Source organism: Opisthorchis viverrini (genome assembly GCF_000715545.1).
Source record: "Opisthorchis viverrini unplaced genomic scaffold opera_v5_210, whole genome shotgun sequence".
Lineage (NCBI taxonomy): Eukaryota > Metazoa > Platyhelminthes > Trematoda > Opisthorchiida > Opisthorchiidae > Opisthorchis > Opisthorchis viverrini.
The window spans coordinates 370,302-390,187 of record NW_008751866.1 but is presented as its reverse complement, the minus strand read 5'-3'; the positions used below and the strand labels follow the sequence as shown (position 1 = coordinate 390,187).

At 45.5% G+C, this 19,886-nt stretch overlaps 3 protein-coding genes across 3 annotated transcripts in view; 2 read left to right on the top strand and 1 right to left on the bottom strand.

The window, feature by feature from the left end:
• Positions 1–3,604: 3,604 nt before the first annotated feature.
• On the top strand, positions 3,605–12,612 carry T265_08263 (hypothetical protein; the record flags this gene model as incomplete). Its single annotated transcript, XM_009174011.1, has 2 exons — positions 3,605–3,733; positions 12,541–12,612. 2 exons carry the CDS (start codon positions 3,605–3,607, stop codon positions 12,610–12,612), a joined length of 201 nt encoding a protein of 66 aa, XP_009172275.1.
• Positions 12,613–13,659: 1,047 nt separating this feature from the next.
• The window catches only part of T265_14520 (hypothetical protein), a gene marked incomplete at both ends in the record, with an annotated part of 26,589 nt that continues 20,362 nt past the window's right edge, over positions 13,660–19,886 (bottom strand). The window contains one exon of the mRNA XM_009174033.1: positions 13,660–14,087. Within this exon, the coding sequence (XP_009172297.1) occupies positions 13,962–14,087 (126 nt within the window). The remainder of the gene's footprint in view (positions 14,088–19,886) is intronic.
• The window catches only part of T265_08262 (hypothetical protein), a gene marked incomplete at both ends in the record, with an annotated part of 6,226 nt that continues 4,697 nt past the window's right edge, over positions 18,358–19,886 (top strand). Inside the window, 3 exons of the mRNA XM_009174010.1 lie at positions 18,358–18,428; positions 18,731–18,836; positions 19,673–19,870. Coding sequence (XP_009172274.1) covers positions 18,358–18,428; positions 18,731–18,836; positions 19,673–19,870 — 375 coding nt within the window. The remainder of the gene's footprint in view (positions 18,429–18,730; positions 18,837–19,672; positions 19,871–19,886) is intronic.

Here is a 19,886-nt window from a genome sequence, read left to right as displayed (position 1 = left end):
ATATATATATATATAATCATTGGCATTCCTCAGAGTTCCAATTAATGACTCGAATCGAAGACCGGAGGAAACAACCATGCTTTCCGACTCGGGGCAAAAGGAAAGAGAAACTATGCATATGAAACTTGGTCACGTGTGAAGGCAAGTTGTCTACCACATCCAACCCAGCAGTTTGTTACAAGACCTAGTGTAGTGATCTCCAGGTGGCAGACTTACTGATTGGAAGGTCCGTGGTTCGAACCGAACCCCGACATCTCGACTGCTCCTGTTTAGGCTTTGGAAACCTGGAAGTATCTTAGCCCTCGTGTTTGCTTCGGGTTGTGTGGAACCTCCGTACCGAAAGGGTGTTGCAGCTGACCCATTATTATTTTTACCTAAGGTTGATAAGGTTGCTGAAAATGCTTCGACAGCCCACGACCGGTCTCACCCTTCTTGGGGCTCATCAGATAGACGCAGTCACCGAGTTGCCGCCAAACTTGAAAGCATCATAAAGGAGGGTTCCCGAAAAGAAAACAGATTTGTTTGCAAATGAGTGTAGTTCACCAATTTCATGCAATTTGGCTTCAAGTAGACCATAAGGTTGACGGAAACTCGGAAACTGCGCCTATCTGATGAATTCCAAGGAAGGCGAAACCGGTCGTGGGCCACAGGCGCTTGAAACCAGCTGGGCAACAAGTATCACGAAATTTCGAATATCGTACCAACTGAAACATGAGGCGGCCTGGTGCAGCGCACTCAGTTGCTTAAAAACATCATAAACGAGAGAATCAGCTGGGTTCCACGTGAGTCTCCCTTGAAACCACATTGGCTCGTAAATGAGTGTACTTCGCTTATTGATCAGTAGTACGTCGTCATGATTAGGCAGCTTTCGCGCAAATTAAGCATCCTGAATATTTCGAGTGGAAAAAGCAATTGAAATGTTTAGATAATGCAACTCACTTGTTACTGTTTAAAAAAAAATGATATTTCAACTAATCTAGTGGTTCTGCTGTACGAGCTAGCCTTCTCTTTACATATGCAAAGCAGTATGAAGGAAAATACCTCCTCTATGAAGGCTAAAAGGTCGATTTTCATAAGGCATGTAATGCGTGCGCCGTAGGATGACGTGTCAGGTACAGCCCTACTTGCTCGGTCACGTGTCATGTGAGCTTATGAGGTGGAAAGGAAGCGTGAAAATCCTTACCAATAAATTCGGTTGCGTTGGCACCAGCCGCCTGCCTAAACTGAAGCCCGGGACCGGACATATTGATGGTTGGTGTTGTAGAGGTCACTCATCACGCGTCACAAACACTCAAACCACGTGACAGTTCCTGTCCCACTTGCAACCTTAGCCGACAACTTGTATGCTATAAATTCACATCCATTCTTGTTTACGCGGCTACCACTTGCGTAACGCGTCAGGCTTATGAACTTCAACCCACGAGGTCAAGTTGTATTCATGTTCGTGCAAGCATCAAACACGAAGGGACACCCCTCTCTTTGCAGTGCACACAATAAATAGGCATACAACTAGGCTCAACACACACTCGCGCGCACAGGGCAGGAAGTCAGCAGGCCTCCGCAAGTCTCCACGGCCAACTACGGAACACGTGTAGCAGCTACACTGCAGAGAAGACACGTCCGGAACTTCACTCAGGAATTCTCAACAAGTGTCCTCAAATGATAAGTCACTTTTTTTTGGCTTATTCCACCTTTCGCATTGTATCTATTTTTATCCAGTGCACCTAACTATTGTATTCATCACATTCTAGTGCTTGTTACCTTCTGGTTATCAATTTAATTACGTCACAACTAGAGCACCAACAGTGTCCATAATAGTAGGTATGGCCATGCCATGCAGCCATTGGTCAAAGCCAATGCTCTCAATGCGCATCTCTTTCAATCCAGGCTTTATCAGAAAGAAAAAAACAACTGAATTGACGAAATGTTCTTTGGTCACCACGTGGTCTTTATTCTCCTCATCGTATTTCTGTGCACGGCTTACAGACGAGTGACTGATTGTCTGAATGGAACAGCACTATGTGGCGGTGAATCACCTAGCTGTTGTAGCTCAACGCATCTTTCGACTGGTCGAGTAGACCGTGGTCCAGTCACTGCTTGTTCTCTATCTTGAAAAGACAAATCAGAGGCAAGTCTGGATCACAAAAAATGCCAACAATGAGTCGCGGGGATAATACAGTGAAGCTCAAAAATCGGTAGAATAGTCGATCTCAACTGGTTCACTGGGTGCAGGAAACTGTGTACATGGGTTTCATGATATGCCCGCAAAACTCAACTAGCACGGACAACTGGAGACGAAACGAACAAGTTGTCGGCTGATATTGCGCAAGTGGAAAGATATCGAGTTCAACCAACTCTACTACCACCGGGAATGTTCTACCGTGGCGAAGTCCTAGACCTGTGGTCGTTTCGAATGGAAGCATTCCATTCATCGGTGCACCTGGAGCAGCACAAGATTACTCCACCGCCCGCCGCGTACTTCATTCAGGCTTCCCATTGTCTGCACCACCAGACACGCTCTGACCCATTCGGCCTCCCTATTCGGCACATTACCGCCGGACAGTGTCTTTCGAGAGTGTTTTTTCAACCGTAATCAGCACCCGCGCGAGACAGCGGATGAACATGTCGACGCCCTCCGAGACCTTGCCTCAAAGGCATATCCTGAGGATTCGCCGAACGCTTGTGGAGTGTATGCAGCCCAGCTATTTATGGCTGGTTTGCGAAACGCCGATCTGAAGGCGAAATTTAGTCGGAAAGGCGACCGGACTCTATGTGGCGCCCTGCAACTTGCACGGACCTACAAGCACCTCTATGATGATGAAGACCCATCCCGGAGTCCTGCTTCGTTGTTTCTGACAGCGCAAACGGACCTCAAACAATAATATGGATTTATTTTCACGGTTAACTGACGGAGATGCAGGGGCTTTGACCGAGACTCCAATATTCATACTAATACAGTAAACGGGGCACGCAATAAAATGTGCCGACAACGGTTGATATGACGCTTGTACGGAGTGGACCGCCACGTCTAGTCACCAAAATTCTAGTCGGTGAATTCTGTTCAACGTTTGCTGCATTCTCCTTATTGATGGTTGGATTTTATCCGCCAGGAGACCACATACTAACCACAGCAGCGTGTACGCGGTTGCGGGTGCCCTTGGTCAAATCTTAGTTGTGAATATACACCACTTAATTGTATTCAGCACCATAGAGTAAAATAGCGGGTAGAAAAAGTCGAACGGCCGTAGATGAGCTGCGTAAGTTAGGAGTATTTTGCTACTTGGATCTTACGAGATGCTTTTGTGATAGAGATATCTTCTTCAGGTGAACCTATTTGGATGTGATGAACGCCCGCAGACTCTACTGTTACCTGCCTCTTACACTTACGCGTCATCTTGAACGCGACAGCCTACGACAAGTTTCCCCCTTCTTGGAGATCATCACGTAGGCGCAGTCACCGAGTTCCCATCAACCTTATGTTACACTTGAACCGAAATTGCACGAAATTGACGATGTACACTCATTTTGACGGAAGAAGATAAACGCAGAAACAAAGAAGGAATGAGGACGCATAATGAGTGTTGGAAACAGCTCATGATTCAAAATGAAGCTGAGACTCTTTACAACTAGTCAACCAGATCATCAGTCAGATGTTGTTGCTTCCCAATTACTGTTTATGACCGACAAGACTGAGATGAATCAGGATCTTAGGACTCTGGTTTCCCGGTTTATGGTATTTCAGTGGACTATTTCTTTTGAATGTTGCTCACAAATTTTGTAGATTTGCACGTGTGAAGGACGAACTGAATAGGTTTGTGGGGGTTAAGTGGATCCCGCTGTTTCTGGGATGTGTACTTTAGACCCAGAAGGCTTATCTAAAACCGCTCCCCACTGGGTGGCTAGTTCTATCAACTCTACTTTATTCATTGTGGTTACTTCCACCGCACCATCCTCTTTGGCGTGAATCTTAGTCCTTTCCTCGAAACTCCCACTTTTCTGCATCACTTCTGTCTCCAGTTTCCAGTATATACCATCCCATTTCTGAGTCTCTAAACATCCGCTGATATTCGTCTATGTGTCTGGTTGCTCTCTTTACGTTTACCGATTCTGTTCTGCATCTCCCCTCCCTGTTTGATGTATGTGAACTTTCGTGCAGTCCACACAGTGCATTTTGTTTACGAAGTCCCCCCCCCCAATCCTATCAACTGGGAGGTAGTCCTTCAACTTTACCAAGACTGAGCGTAAAGTTTTACCCTTCTGCAAACTCCACTTTATTGATATTCCTGGTTAACACACTTCTGATGACTTCAGGTGATCACGAGACGAGCGCTGTCTTGCCGGATCTTGGTATTGGGAAGAATACCCATCTTAGATGCCGCCGCCTTCGTCTTGTAGTTGTGTTGTTTGTAAGTTGCCTTCCTCTGTGTACAGAACTCACAACTGACTGAAATTCGCCGGATCTATACTAGCGTATACTAACTTGGAATCTACTGTTGTGTACTTTAGAACTGAACCAGAGTCAGTTGGTTTCAAGTAAACCGCAAGTTTTCATTCCCCACCCCTCTTGGTCCATGCAAAAGTAAGATTACTCACCCGTCTCCAAACATACTCCGATTGATTGAAAATCAGTTTGTTTTCGTTCATTACGCATTAACGTGTAGGCGGCCTGTTCTTGTAATCGTGGCTTCTTTATTTCTACTCATCTTGAAATGGGCCAGTAATGACAGACGCAGAGAATTTCTTATCTTGCCTTGTCTTCGGTTCGACTTGATTGAATAAACAAGCGCTATGTGCGCACATTTTTGAATGTTATCACAATCAATATCTCAGTCGTGGTGAGGATGTACGCTTGTCGCCTATCTGGACAAAATTAATACTAACATTGTTCGCCTCAGGGTAACACCAGTAGGATCGGTTTCTATCTCCTCTGGCCGATTTTTCCAAGGCCGATATCAGATTAGAACCAGACACGACAACGAAACGTCCCAGTGGTCGACGTCAGCACGACTCGGGTTTGTTTGTCTCCCCCTTTTTTCTTTCAAGAGTACATATCTTCAAGGTCAGCAAAGCTTTGTATTTAAACAGCTGTACAATTTGGTTTTCTGTACATCGAAAGTGATCCTAACTATCCAGTGTTTCACCAATTTTCAGAGTTTAGGCATAGTGTCTACTTTGGATTGGAGCGAGGCCTCTCTCTCTTTCACAACACTTTCAGATGCAAGTCTCGTTGCCGTCAAAATTCAGTTAAAGATGTTGCATCGTTCTGACATATTTATGAGCTTAACTGAACTCTGACCTGATAGATGAGCAGAAATGAAAGGACTCTCCCATCTTGGCTATCTTACATCGATCTTGTGACTCGAAAACAACCGGCGGACTTTATTCCAAAAAGGCCACATGAGCACTTGGAAATAGATTGTGACCAGGGTTTAGTTGGGAAACGAGATGATCTCTGCTATGCAAATCCAATTGTCAGGTTTTTTTATAGATGTGATACACTATTCATAAAGCGGCCGAAACTTTTTCGACGGTCCACGACCAGTTTCGCCTTTCTTCGGTCTCACCAACAAGCGCAGTCCCCTAATTTCCATCAACCTTATGTTCCATTTGAACAAGTCTCGTTGCCGCCAAAATTCAGTTAAAGATGTTGCATCGTTCTGACATATTTATGAGCTTAACTGAACTCTGATCTGATAGATGAGCAGAAATGAAAGGACTCTCACATCTTGGCTATCTTACATCGATCTTGTGACTCGAAAACAACCGGCGGACTTTATTCCAAAAAGGCCACATGAGCACTTGGAAATAGATTGTGACCAGGGTTTAGTTGGGAAACGAGATGATCTCTGCTATGCAAATCCAATTGTCAGGTTTTTTTTATAGATGTGATACACTATTCATAAAGCGGCCGAAACTTTTTCGACGGTCCACGACCAGTTTCGCCTTTCTTCGGTCTCACCAACAAGCGCAGTCCCCTAATTTCCATCAACCTTATGTTCCATTTGAACCCAAATTGCACAAAATTCGCATACCAGCTCGTTTTTCAGGGGAAACCCACATGAATCCCCCTGAATTTGTCGTTTTTGAAGTTCTTTCAACCGAATGTGTTGTATCAGGCCCTGTTATGCTTTAGCTCATATTTACCAAAATCTGTTCGATTTATGTCCAAGTAGAACATGACTTCGGAGGAAACGCGGGGACTGTGTTGACCTGATGAGCCCCAAGAATAGCGAAATTGGTCGGTCACTCATGAGTAGTGTGCTACGTTTAGACTTTGATGTCTTCCTTACCTTTCCAGCTGAGAATGAGGTGGTACGTCACAACGAAATGAAGAGTATTATGAAGCGAGGATTCTGCTGTCATCTGTTAAAACCAACCTAATTTGTATAACCCTACCTAAGCAGAATCCGATGCTCAGGTTTGAAATGTAGTTGACGGAAACCCGGCGACTACACCGATCTGATGAATTCAAAAATATACTGGAGGGCTAAACAGGTAGTCGGCTGTCCAGGATTGTTGGTCTTACATTTACTACGCACAGTGGGGCAAAAGCAGTAACTAGCGAATTCTGTCTGATGAAAGCCCAATATCGATTGATTGGACAGCGATGGGTTACTCAGCAAACACCCCATACCAGCCCGCTATTTTTCCAGAGCACTATATTCTCTAAACGTAACACACCACCCTTGAGGCTGCTGGAAACCCAGCATCTTTATGTGAATTGTGTTCCGTCTGGACAAAACGATGCGATGTTCCGAATATCGTACAAACTGAAACATGAGACGGCCTGGTGTAGCATGTTCAGTGGAAGCTTACCGTCATAAACAGGAGATTCGGCTGAACCGTTTTCGCAAAACCGAATTCGTGTGCGAATGAGTGTTTGTCGAGCTATATTCAGCCATTTTTGGACTTTTCGCAGGCCATGTCAGTCGAATGACTTGATATCTACCTTAAAAAGATCGTACAACCAAAAGAGGCAAACAGCGCAATCGCAGTTCACTTGATCAACAGAAAGCAATCGATTAATCCTGCTGAGCTGTCCATCCTGGTATCGAATGTCACCAAATCGTTCCAAGGCTGAAACAACCCTGGCAATCGCCATTCAAGGTACACCAACTCACTATGCAACCAGAAAACTCGACGTGAAATTGTTGAGCTTGCCCGGGCCGATCAACTTCGTTTCTTAGTTATCCTCGATTCAGTTATCGCCTTGAGTCGTACGCATTACTGCCTCGTCTGATTTTATGCAGACATCTAACCACTTATTCCATTTATGACTGCGTGGAGACAATTGTCCTCACAACTAACTGTGAAATTTTTGTTTCCAAGATTCACGGCGTCCAAAGAAACAGCGCGGAATGTGAGCCAACTTCCGGTGTACAGATACTACTCAAATTAGGTTCATCTCGTTGATCGTGAGCACTCGCATATAGCAAATACGCTTTCCACCCTCAGTTTGCCCCGTCAAAAACTTCTCAAGTACGTGTGCGTCTGACACCTGATAAGGAACCTCATACCTTGATGACATCCTGAGAAAAAACATATACTTGGAAGGGTTTGTATTACACGACAGTAGAACTTGCTATCCAGTCAATTGTAGAACAGAAAAGTCCGCTTCTTCATCCGCCGTACCGGGGACGTTATTATCATTGGTATGGAGAAAAACTGAAAACTCAACACTTAAAAAAGGCAAAACCTGGATAGCTGTGTTTTGGTGCTAAAAACGAGTAATACGCCACTACGCCCAATCAAAGCACCGCCAATGATCCTCCCAAAGTCAAGCTGCGTTTTCGCTTTCATCTGTGATCGCGGTGAACAAGGCTTGAGGCACGGATAAAAGTAAATTCTGAACACTCTGAAGCATTCCAGTAGCAGTCATTCCAACAAAGGAAACTACTCACAAGTTTGCTCAAAACTCTTCGACAGCCCACGACGGGTTTCACCCTTCTTGGGGCTCATCAAGTAGGTGCAGTCCCCGAGTTTCCGTCAACCTTATGTTCTACTTGAACCCATATCATAAACGGGAGAATCAGTTGAGTCTCTCGTGAAAATCAAATTGATTTGCAAATGAGTGTATTCAGTATTAAAAAAAATTCTAACTTTGTATGGTGTCTCTCGTTTTCCCGACCATCAAAAGCCATCAGGTTGATATTTCTTCACTGTTTAAAGTTATCACAACAAGCAACCACCATTAGTTTGGCCTCGATGATTGTTAAAAGAGGACTCGACGGAACATTGTGTTCACCCTCGCATAAGTGATCCGGTTATACATTTGATCCATGTGCTTCTGAGCTTTAGATTTTTAATAGCAAATTCCATTTTTGGTTTGTTTCTTTACGCATGCGACATTTACTACGTTTGACAAAAGTGTCCGAACCTGTCTTCTTCCATCAGTATTAAAAAAAATAAGCATTTCGGTGACGAAAATCAGTTGTGGTGTGGCAAAAGGCACAATCGAAAAATCGACTTCACGAGGATGACGAGGAGCAAGGGACTAATGCATGCATTCTGACAGGCGCCGACGAGTGTGTGAATTTGCTGAAAAACCGCCTAACCATGAAACAAGAAAGTCCATGCGTAGCGCTGTTGGTGTCAGTTAGCTACCGTAGGCTGTGTATGCAGATGCACTAAGCAGTAGTGACAGAAGGATCTACGGCAGATCCCAACCAAATCTACCCAGTAACGTGGACGTTTCTGAAGAACTAACGACCTACTGTGTGTACTCTTTCCTTTGAAGGCACAGAATCCCCGTTAGCAAGTTCCAAATGGGATTCACAAAAAGCAATCCGATAATTTTTTTTGGTTTTGTATCACTAACCAGATGCGTGAAGGGCGCCATGTGGCTTACTTTTTTGTGAGTTGCTGAACGGCCGTGTAGCTCTGTGTCGGTCCCCGGCTTTCTTTTCCGCCCACTATGATACATCAAAAGGCACGCTAGCTTCAGACAGTCCTTTTATGGAGACTAAGGAAGATTATGAAAACTGTATTTATAGGGCGATCTCAGAATATTCCAAAAGGTTGTGCTAGAATCCCTGTGAGGGTTCGAGAAGCGTCGAGCTAAAGATTCTCGATCCAGATTGGCTGGCATTCTGACCAATCAGGGCACACCTTCGGTTGGTCCGTAGCCCACACATGACATCCGTCCAACTGACGTGCTGTTCGGTTATTAGGGGCTGCTGTAGATCAGGCTGTTCCAATCATCCTAAGCTCTTGAAATTTTTATAAGCGGCTGAGTTAATACAAGAGTGTTGAGTCTGACCGCCCGTCGAATCTTTGATATTTACTGACCAACGAGCTGTGCTTGTGAACGGTACGATTCAGGTGGTTATCGATTCAATTAGTTCCCACGCATCGGTTGATTCTCGAAACACTGTTAAACGCACACAAAACCACGTGCTGCCAGATGCGTGCCTTCCTCTGATGACGTCGGACGCCATCGCTGGGATAATAATGGCAGTGCCTCAGCTCAGTTCTCGGGCTCATTCTCCCAAGCTGTCGTTTTCAGCGAGAGAATTACCAAGGGTAGACAGAGTGTTTTAAACACCCAAAAACAGATAAAAACGGAAATACAGTCTGTCGTATTTGAAGACCATGAGAGGACAGCATTCTGGAAGTCCGGACGCTCTCTGGACGCGACCTTCATGACTGACAGATACTGAAACACGATACGAAGTTTGGTCCACATTATCGACCAGTCAGAGTTGGCCTTGATGCTGAGTGGAAAAGAGGCCTGATCCCCGGGCAGTCACGTACGAGTTAGACTTACTCGCCGTAGTACCGCCTAATTGTGAGCGGTAAGGCAGTTTTGGTGAAGGACTGCGCCTGACACCTGCATCGGTGCCATTGAATTAGTCCAGGTACAGTCGCACGTCCAAACAGTTATGGCAAAAATAATGAACCTGGGCTGGTGGATCCATCCAAGAATAGGTTATTGGTCCGAGCAGTCACCTACGGCACCGACGTCACCTACGAAACCAGTGCATACCTTTGGACTGGTCCGTTTTGCACGATCAAGCGAGTGAGCGCGGATAGGCTGCCTAATTGGATTATCCAGTAAGGTAAGAAAGTCTCTAACACGATGCCACCATCAGATTTACGACGGTGCCATCAGTATGAATTTGACGACCAGCAAGGACGAGTTAGGAAACCAGCGTGCATCCCATCATTGCTTCTGGGAGCTAGGATTCGCTTTAAGTGATTCGCCGTGATACACTGATAGCTGCAAGCTTCAGAGTGAGCAGTCTCAGACGGATATTGTCCCATTTAGACTACTGAGTATGTCTCACGTACATTTAGTTCTCGATGGTATAATTCCGACAAAACCAGTTACAGTAAAGGCGTCAAATTTCTCAGAGAAAACTATACGTAACGGCGGGTGTGATATCGCTTCCGTTGCAAAAACTAACTGCAGCTGATTGCGTCACGTGCTGCCGTCAGCTGGATTCAAGAAAGCTAATATAACCCAAAAAATCAATAAGTTGTGTGAGCTCGAATCTGAACGCACCTTATGGACTATAGGATTCCGTGTAAGCTCACTCGAGGTAAACTAAGTCACCGGATCGGATATCGATCAAGCAGTTTTGTGTAAAAGTACACGCGCAGGAACTAATCGATGTCTATGTGAGATTTATGAAATATTGTGGTGGAATTCACTCTGTAAGCGATTCATTCATTTGGAGATTTCACCAACCGCTTCCAAGAGCCTAACTACCACTGATGTTGAACTATTACTCTAGGGTGAAGTAGCCTTACCCATATGATTGAACAGCACCTTCCTCGGAGGTAGTATAATTTCTTGCATCTTCATGAGGATGGACCATATGAGACATTCATTTCCATGTCAAAAGATTCAATCGCTTGGATGACACTTGAGTGAAGGTGATCGTTGGTTTGTTCACTGAGCTAGGTAATTTAATTGCAACCGTTTTATCACGGACCAAAGAGACACGATCAGTGCCTAGCTCAGTGAACAGTTCGATGGTCATCTACGCTGCCAGCACGGTTCTCGATAGTCAATGACTGAAGGATTTCAAGAACAGCCACTCTGTTTATCTGACGTCATTTCCCGAAACCCGAGCAACGCAGGGTCCCGCCACCCACTTAGCACTGTGCTAGTACGACGGGATCGCCCTGAAGATGTCAAAACTTCCGATGTCTTCGTTCACGAAAAAAAGAACAATATACTTCGACAAATACACTCATTTGGATATCAAGTATGTTTTTTCACGACAGACTCAACTGGATCTCTCGTTTGTGATATGCAAGTGAGTGCATTTGCTGAGATCTAACCAATCTGGGTTCAAGATGACGGGAACTCGCGGGCTTCGCCCGCCTGATGAGCCCCAAGAAGGGCAGAAGCAGTCGTGGGCTCTGGAAAACTTTTCAGCAACCTTGTGAGTAGTTTTCTCCATGAAAAGCGACATAGTCTTCTACGATAAAGTTTTTTCAGTGAAAAAGATTTTGTTATTGCAATATTGCCTCGAGGAGTCGAACCACCCAGAACCAATGTGACACTTTCTGTTTCTTCCACTAACACAGGAAACAATATAATGGAAGGTTCCTAGTCCCAGAACATATTACGGGTGGGATAAACCATCGATCTCATTTATAGCCATCTTTCACCGAAAACAACACTTCATGAGTAGGGGCGAGATGACACAGTGGTCAGAGGGCGAAGTTACTGACCATGGTTCGAACCCGACCTCTGCCTCTCGACTTTTCCTGTCTAGGCTTGAGCAATCCGGCAGTACCACAGCCCTCGTGCTTTCTCTGGGTGGCACGGCAACTAAGCACCGAAAGGGTTTACAGCTGGACGTTTTTAACGAGCAGGAGAATCAGCTGAGAATGATCCTTTATGCCGAAGCGTTTTTGGCTAGGATTTAAAGATGAACTGTCACGCAATAGGTTGTATTTATTTAGGTGTAGATTGCCACTCTCCACCAGCTCGAAATAGTTCAGTCGCGAACTTTTTGACCAGAAGGTCCGTGGTTCGAACCCAAGCCCGAAAACTCTACTGCCACGTCTGGGGTTGGGCAACCTGACAGTATCCCAGCCCTCATGCATGGAAGCTGCGCAGCAGGAATACGATCCAGCTTGTCAATTGTTCACTACTTTTCTCATCTCAAAGGATGATACTCTCCAACACGCACTGCCTGTTCAAGTACNTAGCCTGGATCTCCAACAAAAAAATTTATGAGGCACGACACGAATTTAAAGCGATTTCCCATTGGTTCCTTTGTCTTTAGATATCAGTTTCCTGTGCTCTTCTTCAACCTCCATCCTCTTCCCAGACAAAACTTCACTCCGTTGAGGGATCTACATACACTGATTAGCTGTCTGAGTTATAAATATGCATGGTTCCCCCAATCTTCTCTTCAACACTGGTGTGCTGCAGTGTTTTTCGCGCACAATTGCCTTTCGTTCCTTATGAAGACTTTCCATAAGCTTACCTGGCTGAGTTCTCAGCGAGATGGCTGTGGGTAGAGCGTGGAAGGTCTGTGGTTCGAACCCGACCTCTGCCTCTCGACTTCCTCTTTCTAGACTTGGGTACCCGGTCCTCGTGCTTTCCTCGGATGGAATAGCAGTTGGGCACCGAAAGGATTCGACAGCTGAACGACCTGTTTGGGAAAAATATATCCACTACATGAAGTTGGATTGCTCATGTCGAACAAACCTTTTATGCGCTGCGAAAAAACTACTCTTAACTAAAGGCCTTCTCGCTCTTTCGTGTGCTGTTTTACGCTTGACTGTATGATACTACTGTCCTACCGAGTTCTTAAACGATGACTGAAACCAGTTTCAGTCATGTATCACTTCCGACCCTTGTATCACTTTTGTACATATTCTTTCCTGTCTGTGACGCGTTCCATTCTCTCCGTTCAACCTTTTCATACGCCCCATCAAGCATGATATATCTCGAGGCACTCTTCCTCGTGTGAAGTTCCACTGTTGGACGTCCATTTTGTTCGCCTTTCTGATTTACCCACTTTTGACCCCTTCCGCAGGAATAACCCGTTACCATAACTGAAAGCATCCATTCTACAGCGGCTAAGGTAGGAATGCGTTCCGGTCTGACAGCCAATCAATTAAGACCAGGACAGAAAACCTGTTCCGGAAGGGCATGTTGTACTTGTTTCTTACGGTACCATGCAGTCCCACTCCAACGGGCTGTTTCTAAACTTAATTCAAAGTTCGTAATTACACATTGCACACACTGTGTGACTCGCGAATAGTGTGAGGTCGTACTCGTGAACTTTTCTTGGAAAATGGATGGGACAAAATCTCGAGTGAAATTCCCAAATCTCATCACATTACCAGCAACCTGTAAGTAGCTCGGAGGGAAGGATAATTCACGATCCGCCTGGAATATCCATCTGAGTAGTCATCACTCGCGGAACCAGTGAACAGGTGACCGGTTGATGTAAAGTCCGTGACTGAAGAATGACTGGCGCTCTCCAAGGTCGACTTAATCACACTACTGATCAGCCGTTCGTGGTCGACCGGTTCAGTCTTCAACCACTAGTCAGAATGTCACAAGGTCGAATCTCTTTGGGGCTTCGTGAGATCTGCACTGCTGACGATCCCCAATAAGGCTAGGCGTCTCGGCACAGATTGGTTTCACTTACAGGAGGACAAAGTCTCGATTGGAGAAGGCCAAAATTCGCAGTAATATCACATACCTTATTCCCAAAAATGAAAACATATATGGAACAAATTGGACAGCATGTAGCGTGAGAAGGAGACGGCCCAGGGGAAATCACGTGTTTAGGGCAAGTAGACGGGGGTTACGAATGCATAGAAGAGGATAAAAAATAACTGACGAGAAAATATTTTTCGAGGTTGGAGCATACGATGCAGCCGTTTTGGTGTAGCGTGTGTGTCGAAAGGACAGGTATGTCATACATGAAGAAATGAGACAAGTGTCCTGAATCTGCCATCACCATCATTATCATCGTCGGCGCTCAGCAGCACCCTCGCGAGGTTTCTGCATCCGGATACTGTTGTAATAACGACTGCTGGGCTATCGAGGCAGCCAAAGCGGCATTGTGACTAACCTTCACTCCATCCCAGTCGCCAGTAGAAGTCAACTGCAGAGAGAAATAAAATGAATTACACGAGAAAGTCAACCCGATCGGTCGTCATGAAATGTTTAGACGCCAATCTCTAGGCTCAGTGAACAAATCAATCTTTTCATTGATAGGTTCTCAACCCGCTGAATATTGATTTTTTACACCATCTGGTTCCCTGTTTTCTTTCCCGACCGATATTGTTTAATATCGTACATCGTTCAACGATACGCCATCCTATTCCAAGGTATCTGCTAAAAGGCCAGATCACTCTGTGGCTCGAAATACGAATCGAACGCAGCATCGATGGACTCCGCCCCCGCGAGGATGTGACCAGCGTCTTCGGTGGCCCAGTTTTTGAGCAAAAAGGTTAGCTCAGGTGTGTCTTTCTGTTCACACCACGTACACCTGGACTTTGCACTTCACTATTGACCAAATCTACTTTTCACCAGTCGGAATGAGTCCAAATAAATTCTTCGTGTCAGTATCATATTTCTGTTTCCGCGATGTTCACGTGATTCCAAATACCGACTGTTTGGGAGAAAATATATCCACTACATGAAGTTGGATTGCTCATGTCGAACAAACCTTTTATGCGCTGCGAAAAAACTACTCTTAACTACAGACATTCTCGCTCTTTCGTGTGCTGTTTTACGCTTGACTGTATGATACTACTGTCCTACCGAGTTCTTAAACGATGACTGAAACCAGTTTCAGTCATGTATCACTTCCGACCCTTGTATCACTTTTGTACATATTCTTTCCTGTCTGTGACGCGTTCCATTCTCTCCGTTCAACCTTTTCATACGCCCCATCAAGCATGATATATCTCGAGGCACTCTTCCTCGTGTGAAGTTCCACTGTTGGACGTCCATTTTGTTCGCCTTTCTGATTTACCCACTTTTGACCCCTTCCGCAGGAATAACCCGTTACCATAACTGAAAGCATCCATTCTACAGCGGCTAAGGTAGGAATGCGTTCCGGTCTGACAGCCAATCAATTAAGACCAGGACAGAAAACCTGTTCCGGAAGGGCATGTTGTACTTGTTTCTTACGGTACCATGCAGTCCCACTCCAACGGGCTGTTTCTAAACTTAATTCAAAGTTCGTAATTACACATTGCACACACTGTGTGACTCGCGAATAGTGTGAGGTCGTACTCGTGAACTTTTCTTGGAAAATGGATGGGACAAAATCTCGAGTGAAATTCCCAAATCTCATCACATTACCAGCAACCTGTAAGTAGCTCGGAGGGAAGGATAATTCACGATCCGCCTGGAATATCCATCTGAGTAGTCATCACTCGCGGAACCAGTGAACAGGTGACCGGTTGATGTAAAGTCCGTGACTGAAGAATGACTGGCGCTCTCCAAGGTCGACTTAATCACACTACTGATCAGCCGTTCGTGGTCGACCGGTTCAGTCTTCAACCACTAGTCAGAATGTCACAAGGTCGAATCTCTTTGGGGCTTCGTGAGATCTGCACTGCTGACGATCCCCAATAAGGCTAGGCGTCTCGGCACAGATTGGTTTCACTTACAGGAGGACAAAGTCTCGATTGGAGAAGGCCAAAATTCGCAGTAATATCACATACCTTATTCCCAAAAATGAAAACATATATGGAACAAATTGGACAGCATGTAGCGTGAGAAGGAGACGGCCCAGGGGAAATCACGTGTTTAGGGCAAGTAGACGGGGGTTACGAATGCATAGAAGAGGATAAAAAATAACTGACGAGAAAATATTTTTCGAGGTTGGAGCATGCGATGCAGCCGTTTTGGTGTAGCGTGTGTGTCGAAAGGACAGGTATGTCATACATGAAGAAATGAGACAAGTGTCCTGAATCTGCCATCACCATCATTATCATCGTCGGCGCTCAGCAGCACCCTCGCGAGGTTTCTGCATCCGGATACTGTTGTAATAACGACTGCTGGGCTATCGAGGCAGCCAAAGCGGCATTGTGACTAACCTTCACTCCATCCCAGTCGCCAGTAGAAGTCAACTGCAGAGAGAAATAAAATGAATTACACGAGAAAGTCAACCCGATCGGTCGTCATGAAATGTTTAGACGCCAATCTCTAGGCTCAGTGAACAAATCAATCAAGCCATTTGAGCAACAATCACATGAAACCATAGTTACCAGTTTTGAATCTAAACCGTTGTCTACATTTGTCAGAAAGGGTTCATCTACGCTGGTCCTCTGTTTTGCCTGCCATATCAACCCACCAATCCATCAACTCGACCAGGAGCACTAAACTAGAAAACTACGCCAGTGTAAAACAGGACCACGAAAGGTCGTGGTAACCAGTAATGTCCCATAGGTGAGACTATCAAACAGACGGGAGAAAGTCAGAATGGGCAACAATGGGGCGGTTCTTCTGTGGCATAGATAAAGTGGTACAGCCAATACTAACTCGTTGCAAAAGCCTTTAGACACATCTGATAGTTTGGTAGGACTGCACAGAAGATACAAATACTTCCTTGAGCAAACGACGAGAGATGCGGGGATGTCAACACAAAGCAGATCACACGTTGCTAGGTGGAAAGTCCAAAAAAGCACAACCACGCGACGACTTTTGTCTTCATTAAGATCCACCAGCTGGGAGAAGAGGGATTCCATACATGATTCCTTGATTCACAATTTCAGGATAGTAGCTGTGGACCAGGCGCCGTCTGTGCAGCTGATGACTTTAAGTTTAAACGCGTTTCATGGTCAAATCCGGTCTTATCCAATTCAAACAATCAGCTGACCACTGGTTTGGTCCGATCACCAATCGACTGACGATTACCAGGATATGAGCCTGGAAGTTCACCGGATGCTTAAGGTGAATGTGTGATCGATGACGGAACACATCAGCCACATGAGATTTCAGCTTCACCGAGGTGCACGAAGCTTAAAGCAGGCCACTGACGGCAGCTTCAATCTAAAGAGCATGGTTGCTGCTAGGGAAAATACTGTACGTCGCTGATAAAATGCGAGAATGATAAGGAAAGTAGCACCCGTTGGATACAAGATAATCGACGCACTCTGAAATAGGTGAAAACACAATTCCACACTACTTGAAACATTTTGCTGGCACTTGATGGAGAGAATGACAACTCGTGGTATACTGCAGCGCACGCGCGGTCGACCGAGAACCCATGGACAGAGCTGTTAGGCGAAATTCCAGACGGACCATTCTTTACCACTCGCAGACAGGTGCTGTTACGGCCAAGAAGTCGATACCACACAAGATTGGCCGAAAATTCGGGACGCTTACCGGTCCGCATCAAGCCGAGATCTGACTGGTCGAACGTCTGGACCCAACAGCCAATCATGATCCAGAACTGGCGAAACCCAGTTGCCAATGGTGCATCCAGAGCGCGTTAGAATTTCCAGAAAGTTATTACCGTCTACGCTATACATATGAAGCCATGTACATGTGTTCCTGACTTCGCTTTGGGCGTCAATATACCTTGTGCACATCTGGTGGTTGTTTTGACGTAAACGCTAGCTTGGGAGGCTCAGACTGAGAACTAAACTGAGAAGAATACTGTTACTACAAGAACAAACACGTATTACCAGTTTGGTTGGGATGGGGACAACACAGAATCATGGTCATTAGGAAGACTGTTGCTTTTCGCACTTTTGCGAGGAAACCATTTATCATGAAAGAGCAGCCTTCGGTTTGACGTCACCCCCAAACATGACAACAGTTTTCTGAAGAGAACATTTGCCGAATGGAGACAATACGTTCGGAAAGAGGAAGAATGGCACAACCGATCAGCTTTAGACGAAGCGACCAAATGGCACAGTGATGTCTCAGCCAATCAACTGAGTCCGGAACTAAATGTCTTTCAGCTCGAATAATTGTACTGCATATAATGTTTGGAAGACGTCCTTCAGAGGCACATTAAACTAGAAGTACGGGAACGAGTTATCAGATGACTGCCTGCTCGACGCTTCCACGGTAGCTGAACAAGGTGAATCAATCTACTCATAAGTCTGCTGAAAATTCGTCGACAGCCCAGGTCCGGTTCCGCCCTTCCACTTCAGGCTCATCAGGTAAGCGCAGTTTCCGAGTTTCCGTCAACCTTATGTTCCACTTGAAACCAAACTGCACGAAATTAGCGAAATACACTCATTTGCAAACTAATTTGGTTTTGTGAGAGACTCACCTGGAACCCAGCTGAATCTCTCAAGAAGGGCGAAACCGGTCGTGGGATATCGACGAATTTTCAGCAACTTTATGAGTGGTGTAGTACGAATAGACATGTATCGCGATATCTCGAATATCGTAGCGACTGAAACATGAGGCGGCCTGGTGCAGCACATTCAGTCGCCTGGAAACTTCACAAACGAGGGATTCAGCTGGGTTCCAGGTGAGTCTCTCATAAAACCAAATTAGTTTGTAAATGAGTGTATTTTGTGTACAACGGTCAACAACCAGCCGATGTTCGGTTCATAGCAAACTACCCCTGACCGCTTGCCAAGCTGATTAAAACATAACGCTACGCCGCTCTGAACTGAACACTAGCATCGCGTACTAGATATTCACTTTTCATAGGTAAGATGCGGCCGAAAAAGCATCAAAAACGACACGAGTAAAAGATAAGTTTTGCGTGTTGGTTATACGTATATTGCACGCTGTTTGCCAACGTGGATTGTCTGATAGTTTCCACAGAGAACTGCAACGAGGAGAGTTGAAAGTGAAACTGGCGCAAGAGTATTCCACAACTGCTCTTGGTTGCCTATTCAACGCGGTTATTGTAACACGATGGTGGAAGCCAGTATGCATAACGTTCTCGAAAAAATAGTCGGATCACTTCCATTGAGTTGTCTTCAAGATAAGGCTCAGGTCACCTGTCAGAAACGCGCTTCCTCACTGCCAACACGTTACTCCTGCCAGACGCAGCCGCGTAGGTGCTGATGATCGAACATGTTTCACGTGAACAGCCCACGCTCTGCATCCATATAACTGTACTGCACGCACGCACGTTGTACACACAGACATTTGGCGAAACACTGACATCTCGCCGTTGCCACAAATTACGGAGGTTGGTGAAACCTGTGTGCGACCTGCAGTGCTTCATGCAAGCGAATGTTCGAATGAAGCCAAGATGGCTGTCCGAGAACAAAAGTTGTAGAAAAATTACCAGTCCCACTCTCGCAAGGACCCAGTCAGGGCAAATGCGACTTTACGTGCCGAACGGGGTAGTTACGATTCTTTCACACTGAGATAGCGAGATCGAATTTTCAAAAAACTTGGCTTCGTAGATGATGGTGGCGGCGAACCAAAATACTTTGCATTCAGAAACATCTGGTCCTTTTCATCTATCAGGTGTGCATCCCTAGGTGAGGCGCGGATGAAACCACTGCTCAGCACTTTGTACCGTCTGAAAATAGTGGAAATTTCGGGGAGTTGGGGTGGACTAAGTTGTTGATTGGCTGTGTGAGAACTTATCCAATATGAGCCTTCTGATTTCCCCGAAAGTGTAAGGTCATGCTTGTGAACGTTTAGCCACTGAACACGCCACTTACAATCTACGGAGAGGTACCGGAAGTTGTGGAAGTTGTTGTATTAGTTCTGATTTCCCCGAAAAAGGTCATGCTTGTGAACGTTTAGCCACTGAACACGCCACTTACAATCTACGGAGAGGTACCGGAAGTTGTGGAAGTTGTTTGTTATCTTGGAAGTTGTATTAGTTCTGATTGTAGTGTGACAGATGAGGTGAATGCACGAATCTGCAAGGCTCAGTCCGCGTTTGCTAACTTGAGACACCTATGGCGTCAGAATGGTTTATCCCTGAATCTGAAGGGACGTGTGTATCAAGCTACAG